Source organism: Rhinoraja longicauda, chromosome 24 (assembly GCF_053455715.1).
Source record: "Rhinoraja longicauda isolate Sanriku21f chromosome 24, sRhiLon1.1, whole genome shotgun sequence".
NCBI lineage: Eukaryota > Metazoa > Chordata > Chondrichthyes > Rajiformes > Arhynchobatidae > Rhinoraja > Rhinoraja longicauda.
The window spans coordinates 32,422,591-32,433,087 of NC_135976.1; the positions used below are offsets into that span (position 1 = coordinate 32,422,591).

Genomic DNA, 10,497 nt, shown 5'->3' on the forward strand with positions numbered 1-10,497 from the left:
TGGATGTGGGTGTCCTGGAGACCTCTGTAGCCAACATGCAGCTTAGACATGGTGGTCCTCTCTCAACTACAGAAGGAGATGATTCCAAAGGTGTGTCCAGAGTTGGCACAATCCCTTCTGACTCTGTCCAGTTATCTGGACCTCGTAAGTTCATAAGTCATAGCAGTAGCATGGAGTCATAGCGTGACTACATTCTATCATTGATGAAAATTCCCTTTGATTCTTGCAATAATTTATTTCCAGAGGGAACTTCCAGCTGTTTGTCAGCAATTAGCTCACTCATGTTTCACTATCAGTTTTCTTGTTGCTTTCTTCCTCGTTTATATTATAACATTTTGTTCGCGATGGGTGTTTAGTTCTCTGGACTAAGAGCTGAATGATAAACATCCCAGCATGGGGTCTGCATCTAAAATGATGTTGGTGCCAATTCTTCTCATTTGTTTCTTGCCTGGTGAGTAACATTCAGAATTGGACATTCTGATAATTAGTATTAGTTTGGGTGTTATACACTGTTTCCACTGCAGAGATAGTTAAAAATGTGTAGACACGTAAAGCTGGAAAATGTTCAGCACGTAATAATATGACTAGTATTGGAATACACCGATCAGCCAAAACATTATGACCACTGACAAGTAAAGTGAATAACATTGATTATCTTTTAACAATTGCACCTGTCAAGAGGTGGGATATATTAGGTAGCAAGTGAACAGTCAGTTCTTGACGTTGATGTGTTAAATGCAGGAGAAATGGGCAGGAATAAAGACCTGAGCGACTTTGACAAGGGCCAAATTGTTATGGCCAGACGAGTGGGTCAGAGCATCTCTGAAACGGCAAGGCTTGTGCGGTGCTCCCAGTCAGCAGTGGGGAGTACCTACCGACAGTCGTCCGAGGATGGACAAACTACAAACCGGCAACAGGGTGTTGGGCTGCCAAGGCTCATCGATGCGCGAGGGCAACGAAGGCTATCCCGTTTGGTCCGAACCGACAGAAGGTCTACTGTGGCCCAAGTCACAGAAAATTTTAATTGAGGTCACGGGAGGAATGTGTCACAGTACACAGCGCATTGCACCCTGCTGTGTATGGGGCTGCACACGGAGGACCAACGGCATATTAGTCAGGTGGTCATAATGTTTTGGCTCATCATGTCTTAATGTTTTGGCTGATCGGTGTACAGTCACATAGCCCCCTTCAGTCTGTAGCACGGTACTACATAAATCATCACCAATGTATCTGAGACAATGTATTTGCACCTCATATTTCGCTTGGGCAGCTTCTTGAAGTGTACTTCAAATAGCCCTTGTTTTCCCTCTGTCTCCATCCCCTCCCCCTTCCCAGTTCTCCCACCAGTCTTACTGCCTCCGACTACATTCTATCTCTGTCCCGCCCACTCCCCTGACATCAGTCTGAAGAAGGATCTCGACCCAAAACGTCACCCATTCCCTCTCTCCACAGATGCTGCCTGACCCGCTGAGTTACTCCAGCATTTTGTGTTTGTCTGAGACTATGATTGATTGTGAAATAAGCAAAATGGGAGTTTATTTTTAGTAAGATCATCGAAGTAATATCTTCAAGGTTTAGTTGCACCCATTCCATTTGTCAACAGTTTCCTCGTTCTCATTAAAAGCTGTTGTGGAAAAACATTGTCTCCAAATAGGTTCTCTCCAAATTATACTAGACCGATTATTTAATGTACAATGTATGAAAAATGAAATGGCTCCGGAACATGGATGAAGAAATAAAATGAGGAGCTTGACTGCGTTGACAGCATTCTCGGCATTAGTAATCATTTTTTATTTTAACTTTCTAGCCTCACCTTGCTGTAGTCCACCGTAACCCGTCTGCCCCTTTGCCAAATGCAACTTCTGCCAATATCACTGATTGTCAAAACCGTCATTTATGGTTTTGAACTCAATGTCTTTCTGGGCCATTTCCGGACAATTGGTGGTCACACATTTTGGTGGGTTTGGAAGGCGACGTATAAAGAGGAGAGGGGGGGGAGGGGCACTGAGGCAGGGGCAGGTAGGTGGCGGGGGCAGGTAGGTGGCGGGTGCACCTGGAGAGGGTGAGGGATGATGGCTGGAAGATGGGGAGGGGGGAGATTTGGGACGAGAGGCCAATGTGTGGAAGGGGACAAGAGGATAAACAAGGTTCAGGTGAATTAGATGGAGATATCTGGTGGTGAGTAGACTTAACGAGCAACAGCACCTCCAACACTCGGGTAAGTGCCTGCCATTGCTTATGGCTACATATTGGTACATGATAATAGAAAAATTAGGTTGAAGTGGAACTAAGGACGGTTGGGAGAGGTTGGTTTGTCTAATGATAAGATTGTTCACATCAACATTTGTGGCTCAGGCATTTCAGTGCAGATGGTGGTGCAGCGGTAGAGTTGCCGCCACACAGCTCCAGAGACATGCACGTTTGTAGGTTAATTGACTTTACTAAAAATGTACATAGCCCCTAGTGTGCCTAGTAGGATCGTTCTAGTGTACGGAGATCACTAGCTAGCGCGGACTTGGTGAGCAGAAGGTCCTGTTTCCGCGCTGTATCTTGAAAGTAAAGTGTAAAATCTGTTCTTCAAGGCAGTGTAGGGTCACCCAGGGATTCATCCTGGATCTCTGGAGTGGAGAGTAACCCTAGAATATACTGACATGGGTGGGGGTGGGGGTACTGACATGGCTGGTCCAACTGCACTTCAGGCTAAAATGATTGAGCAACAAGGGCTGAAGAGGGCCATGCTTAGAGAGTGAGAGCAGATTGGTGGACGATCAAGGAGCCCCCCCCAACAAAGAAATGGGCAACAGGGACGAAGTGGAAGAGTGTCAATCACAGATAACACGACACGAGGAGTATTTACTCTGACTGTGAACTCAATCAATAGAAAAAAGTCTTATGATCATTGAATTCTCCAATTTTACATTACACACACCCTACTCTCTCTCAGTTTTCTGTGACGGCCCCACTCAGGTGCACGGCCATTTCACCCATGCCTCTTCCTCCCTTTCTGCCCTGCCCACTAGCAAATATACCCCTCCCTCTGACTTTACATTTTGCTTCACTTCTCTCCTTATCTGACAAACTTTTCACCTCCAGTCTTTTTCCACCCGTGGACCAGTGAAACTTCCACCTTTCACTTGCCAGGCTTTATCCCATCTCCACCTTTCTACACCCTACTTTAATCAGTCTGAAGAAGGGTCCCAACCTGAAATGTCACCAGAACATTCCCTCCACAGATGCTGCCTGATCTGTGAGTTACACTGGCACTTTGTGTTTGGTTCAAGGGCAAGTGAATGTCCAGACACGGGTTTGACCATTCGGCGCATCGTTGGATAGGGGAAGAGTGGGTGGGCCAACAAACACTGCGTTAAGTAGATTTGTCCTGTACATTTTCTGAAGATTTTTCCTCTCAGTTTCAGGTGCACCGCGGGCAAAGAAATATGTAAGTGGAGTTGTGGGAAAAAATATCACAATCGATTGTCACTATGAAGCATGGTACCATTCACACACAAAATACTGGTGTCAAGGGTGGACTCACCAGTGTACAGTTGTAGTGGAAACAAATGGGCAACACAGACGGAATGGACGAGTATCAATCACAGATAACCCGACACAAAGAATATTTACTGTGACTGTGGAGGATCTTCACTCTGGAGATACAGGATGGTACCGTTGTGGAATTACTGCACCTGGCAAGGATCGAATGTTTAACGTTTATCTCCAAGTATCTGACGGTACGTTTTTCAGTGAATGACTTGGTGTCTCCACTGAAGTGCCTGATCCATGTTTTCTCCTGGAAGGTTCAGGGCAGCACTGATATCCCGAGGCTCCGCAGCAGTGCAAAGACCTGCGGGGAGCAGTCGGGGGTGGGGCCCGGGAAACCCCACTCATGTTGCTCCCATCCAGTGCGGGCTCTGTCCCACTGAACGGCCACCCACTTCAAGTGGGATGCTCCGCACATTTCCCTGCTTCTGTACTGTATGAAATGTCACCCTGTCAGAGGTTTGCATTCCCACGCAAACTAATAATTCGACAGGAACAGATCAGTGAGAAACAAGTGAATCAAATGTATCAAAATGACCTTTCTGTCCTGGGCCTCCACCATTGCCAGAGTGAGGCCACATGCAAACTGGAGAAACAGCACCTCATATTCCATTTGGGCAGCTTACAACACAATGGCATCAATGTTGAATTCTCCAGTTTTAGATAATGAACAAATCCAGCCCCACTCCCATTCAAACTGAATGTGCACACATTTCTTCCACATTCCCATCCTCCTCCCCCCCTACCTCCAATCTCCCAATGCCAATCTTGCCAATCTCCATCTCTATTTTCCATCTCCATCCACTGTGGCAAGCACAGGAAGTCAGATTATTATCTGAATGGTGTCAGATTAGGAGAAGGGGAGGTGCAACGAGACCTAGGCGTGCTTGTACATCAGACAATGAAATAAAGCAGGCAACGAAGAAAGCTAAAGTCCAGAACCAGGAGTCACAGGTTAAGAATAAGGGGTAGGCCATTTAGGACTGAGATGAGGAAAAACTTTTTCACCCAGTGAGTTGTGAATCTGTGGAATTCTCTGCCACAGAAGGCAGTGGAGGCCAATTCACTGGATGTTTCCAAGAGAGAGTTAGATTTAGCTCTTAGGGCTAAGGGAATCAAGTGATATGGGGAAAAAGCCATAACGGGGTACAGATTTTGGACGATCACCCAAGATCATATTGAATAGTTCAAAGGCCTGAATGTCCTACTCCTGCATGTATTTTCTATGTTTCTATGCCACCTATTTCCCTTCCTCTGGCTTCAAATTTCACTTCTCTTCTCTCCCTATCTCCTTATCCCACAGCCTTTTGTCATTTCATCTGTCTTTGCACAACAATCTGCCAATCAAACCCCCCCCCCCCACGCTCCCACCACTTGTATCCACCTATCACTTCTCTTCCAGCTTTCCCTCCCTACCGCCCACCATAATACGTCTGAAGAAGGTCCAGACCCAAAAAGTCACCTACTCGTTTTTTTATTATATACTAATTGTACATAATAATCTACTTAGTATCTCTATTACAACCATCCTTAATTTCATTTTAATTTCAATAGAAAACCAATCTCTATTTCAGTACAGCTTTTCGGACACCCAGAAACAACTTCTGCTGCAATCTAATAATAAGGAACTCTAGATGCTGGTTTATAACAAAGAAAGCCAAAACAGTGGAATAACTCAGCAGGTCAGGCAGTATCCCTGGAGAACATGGATAGGTGAAGTTTTGGGTTGAAACCCTTGGGTTCTGAGCCAAAACGTCACCTGTCCATTTTCTCCACGGATGCCACCTGACCCAGCATAACTCCACCATTTTGCGTCTTTCTGCTGATATTTTCTCCTTCCCTGTTGCTCCTCAGCTCCAAATCGTACCTATTCTCCATCATGTTCAGTCTCAGCGAGATCCTTTCAAACTACTGCATTCATGAGATTCCCCCAGTAATAACATTACCCCATCTCTCCAGTAGGTATCTGAGCCACTGGGCTAGATCTCCCAGTGCAGGAAAGGCCAGCTCTCTGGTCAGAATTTGCCCTTGCGTTTGTCAGGGTTAAATGGGCTTTGCAGTCCCACCAATCTAAGCTCTTTAATTGTCCCGGCAGCGTGTCGACATCACCAGAGCTCAAATATGGGAAGGAAAGAGAACTTATCAATAAATGTGATCAACAGTTAAGTCTTAGCAGCAGAAGCAACCTTTTTTCATAGAGGGTGGTGGGCGTATGGAACAAGCTGCCAGAGGAGGTAGTTGAGGCAGGTACTAACGCAATGTTAAAGGAACATTTAGACAGGTACATTGATGGGATAGGTTGAGAGGGATATGGGCTAAACACAGGCAGGTGGGGCTATACACTGAACTTTTCTTTTCTTCCATTTATTATATTGCTATATATTGTTTACAAAGTACTATGTTTACATTTTCTGTTGTTCTGCTGCAAGTAAGAATTTCATTGTTCTTTCTGGGGCAAATGACAATAAAACACTCTTGCCTCTAGTTGGGACATGTTGGTCAGTGTGGGCATGTTGGGCTGAGTGGCCCGTCTCCATGCCGTATGACTCTTTGTGACTCTTATTTGCTGTAAAATAAGGCCAATTACACCAAAGAAACATCAGCACATCCACAAAATCAATCAGCGTTTAACTCAAGGCAAGGGCTTCCTTCTGACAATCGCAGTGACTTACTTGAAGGCAGCAGAATGCAAGAGAATGGGGTAGAGAGGGAGGGACGGATCAGCTGTGATTAAATGGTGGAGCAGACCATATGGTGGGACCCATGTCTGAGGAAGGATGTGCTGGTTCTGGAGAGGGTCCAGAGGAGGTTTACGAGAATGATCCCAGGAATGAGTGGGTTAACATACGATGAGTGTTTGACAGCACTGGGCCTCTATTCGCTGGACTTTAGAAGGATGAGGGGGGGATCTCATTGAATCTTACCGAATATTGAAAGGCCTGGATAGAATGGATACGCAGAAGATGTTTCCACTAGTGGGAGAATCTAGGACCAGAGGTCGCAGCCTCAGAATTAAAGGACATAGCTTTAGGAAGAAAATGAGGAGGAATTTCTTAAGCAAGAGTGTAGTGAATCTGTGGAATTCATTGCCATAGAAGGTTGTGGAGACCGACTCAAAGGATATTTCTAAGGCATTGTACGGTTGTCAGGGGTTATGGGGAGAAGGCAGGAGAATGGGGTTAGGAGGGAGGGATAAATCAGCCATGTTTGAATGGTGGAGGAGATTTGTTGGGCTGAATGGCCTAAGTACGCTCCTATCACTTGTGAACATGAACTGACGAACTCGATCTGCCAAATAGCCTAATCCTGCTCCTATGACTAATGAATTTAGGATTGCAAGTGAAAAGCAGGTGATGCTGAATTGTATATCCTTGTCTCAACAGAACCTAATAGCCCTTCTGGGACTGAACCAATGATGACTACACCTTTGACAAGTGCAGAAAAAAGATCCAATGATAGTCAAAATGGCACCACCCGATGCAATTGCACTGAATGGTACAATTATGTTATTACTGCTGTTTTGATTGGCTCTGCTTCCATATGAGAATTAACAGAAAAAGAATTTCCTCTTTCATTTACTAGTGTTAAGTGCCTCAGAGTATTACGTCAATCAATTCAAATGTTCAGATTGGAGTGTGCAGTAGAATTGAAAGAAATAATCTAAGATCCAGCACACACTCAATGGGCCAAATAACCTCTAGCTATTTTTTTAGTTTTTAGTTTTAGCAAAACAGCACAGAAACAGGCCGTTCCACCCTTCGACACCCATAAATCAGTCTGAAAAAGGTTCTCAACACGAAACGTCATCTAGTCCTTTTCTCCAGAGATGCTATCTGACCCGCTGTGTTACTCCAGCTTTTTGTGTCTATCTTTGATCCCCCCGTTAACACTAGTTCTATGTTGTACCACTTTATTGTTTACTCCCAACACATTAAGAGCAATTTTACAAATGCCAATTAACCTCCAAACCCGCATGTCTTTAGGATGTGAGAGCAAACCAGAGCACCTGCAGGAGACCCACGTGGTCAAAGGGAGAACGTACAAAATCCACGCAGCCATCACCCCAAGGTCAGGATCGAACCCAGGTCTCTGGCGCCTTGAGAAAGCAGCTCTATCAAATGTGCCAATGTAACGCAGAAAAGATGAGAAAGTAATTGATGATTCATCTTTTGATTTTGTGCACCTCCATAACATCACCCCTCATCCTCCTGCTCTCCAAGGAACAATGTCCTAGCCTGCTCAACCTTTCACTATAGCTCAGGCCCTCGAGTCCTGGCAACATCCTCGTAAATCTTCTCTGCACCCTTTCCAGCTTGACAAAATCTTTCCCACAACATGGTGACCAGAAATGAACACAATACACTCAACGTGATGAAGCTCCAGGATTACACAGAATCACATCGGGTCACATAGGATTTAAGGCACAGAACAGATCTTCAACTAAGCTGGTCCATGCTGGTGTTTACATACCACTCGTCACTTCTCCCATCTTTCCTTATCTAACTTTATCATCGGTAGACACAAAATGCTGGAGTAACTCAGCGGGGGGAAGGCAGCATCTCTGAAGAACATGGATAGGTGACCTTCGGGTCGAAACCCTGGAAGGTGGAATCTCCCAGTTGAACTGCTTGGGCTCTGGTGCTATATCCTGCTTCATGCAGAGATTTCACACAATCAGGATATGAATGTTTCCAACACAAAGTAGTTTTTTTTTCCTCCCACTGATTCTGTATCTTTTCTCCATTGCTCAGTTACATGTTATGGAAGGTAGGACGCTGGCTGTACTTCACTCTGCTTGGGATGTGCAGTATCTCAGTCTCATTGTACACAAGTATAAGGAAGGTATGTTTTGCGGAGATCATCAGAATCGCTGAATGCTTCCAAATGATGTCCATTAATACTTTCAAACATGCTGATAAAATAAAACAACTGAAGAGTGTTCACATAAAGCATTTCACAAATTCAGGCCAAACCAATGCTACACGTAGATGATATCAATTGGTCTTGTGTGCAGAATGAACTGAAGTGCTTGACGTAGATGTTGTAGAGTCATTGAATCAGAAAGAAATACAGCGTGGAAACAGGCCCTTTGGCCTACTGCGACCACGCAGGTCATCTTTTCTGACCCCCCAGTTCCCTCCCCTCTACTTTCAGTTTGAAGAAGGGTCCCGACCTGAAATGTCACCTATCCTATTTCTCCAGAGATCTTGCCTGACTCGCTGAGTTACTCCAGCACTTTGTGTCTATCAGGCCATTGATCACCAGTACACATTAGTTCCATGTTATCCCATTCACTGATCCCAACTCTCAATACACTTGGGGAAATTCACACTGGCCAATTAACCTGTAAACCCACAAATCTTTGGGATGTGGGAAGAAAACAGAGCACCTGGAGGAAACCCACATGGCCACAGCGAGAACATGCAAACTCCACACAGATAGCACTGAGGTCAAAATCCAAGCAAATTATTGGACGCTATGAGGCAGCAGCTCTATCAGCTGCATCAATGTGCCAATGGGAAGCAGAATTCTGGTGCAAGTGGCCTTGTGAAATAAAGCACATTCCCACAATCAATGAATCTGCTGACTTCGGTTTTCTTTTTTGCAGTGACACAATGAACTGAAACCTCACAGCTTGCCTAAGAAGTCAGAATGAAGATCCACTGGTGATAGTGATTGAGAAACAACTCAACTCTACAACAAGACCAAATGATCATTATTATTTTGAATGAATCCATTAATTAATAAATTGATTGATTAATACTTTGAGATTTTGAGATTTTTGAGATTTTGAAATACAGCGCAGAAACAAGCCCTTTCGGCCCACCGGGTCCGCGCCGCCCAGCGATCCCCGCACATTAACACTATCCTACACCCACTAGGGACAATTTTTACATTTGCCCAGCCAATTAACCTACAAACCTGTACGTCTTTAGAGTGTGGGAGGAAACCGGAGATCTCGGAGAAAACCCATGCAGGTCACGGGGAGAACGTACAAACTCCGTACAGACCGCACCCGTAGTCAGGATCGAACCTGCTTCTCTGGCGCTGCATTCGCTGTAAGGCAGCAACTCTACCACTGCGCCACTGTGCCGCCCAAGTGACAATGTGACAAGCCACAGTGAAATTCTTTGCTTGCTAAACCGAGCTATACAAATAGTTACCCATAAAGAGCACTGACAAAGTGTTTTTCATTTTGCTTCCATAATACACTGTACAGAATTAACTTTTCTTCTCCTAAAACTATTAACTTAGTTCACTCACTATTGACTCAGTAAAGATGCCATCAAAACAATATTGCTACTCTTTATAACAATGACTTATTATTTTGTATTGTGTAGCATGAAATTTCAGTCATGAGGAATAAATTGTATTAAATCCTGGAAATGCCTCATGGTTTTAACTGTGAAGAATATTTAGAAGAAGGAAATTATAAGCTATGACATCCCATCGATAGATAGAGCTTTGGGGGCTAGTGGAATCAAGGTATATGGGGAGAAGTTGGGCACAGGTTACAGATTGTGGATGATCAGCCATGAATGGCGGTACTGGCTCGAAGGGCCGAATGGCCTCCTCTTGCACCTATTTTCTATGTTTCTATGTTTCTATCAGATCAATTGTTCCGGGAGTATTTTTTCTCATGAGAACATCATTGTTCTCCCAAAATTCAACAACATCAACAAAGATTTTTTTAAAGCTATATAAAAGCAGATAAATTATTGAATTATTTGAACAAAATGCGATATCCTGGATAATATTTACAAAACCTTGCCTGTCCCGTCATTACGAGAACATTTCTATCTTCTTGAAATATGGAGGATCGTACCAACAAATGTGATTGTTGGTTTCTAGGGCATTTGGTGAAATATTGCACTGTCTTGCAGAAAAGTAAGAGAAGTGAGTATTTTAATCCTACTCTGGAATCTAGTTCTGCTGTTAAAAAGGCAAGTGTAAGTA

The 10,497-nt window shown here is 44.3% G+C and overlaps 1 protein-coding gene across 1 annotated transcript; it reads left to right on the forward strand.

Moving 5' to 3' along the window:
• The first annotated feature begins 342 nt into the window (after positions 1-342).
• LOC144605590 (CMRF35-like molecule 5) lies at positions 343-9,271 on the forward strand. The gene is made up of 5 exons (XM_078421022.1): positions 343-451; positions 3,411-3,731; positions 6,924-7,035; positions 8,292-8,382; positions 9,149-9,271. Exons 1-5 carry the CDS (start codon positions 394-396, stop codon positions 9,149-9,151), a joined length of 585 nt encoding a protein of 194 aa, XP_078277148.1. The 5' UTR covers positions 343-393; the 3' UTR covers positions 9,152-9,271.
• The last annotated feature ends 1,226 nt before the right edge of the window (positions 9,272-10,497 follow it).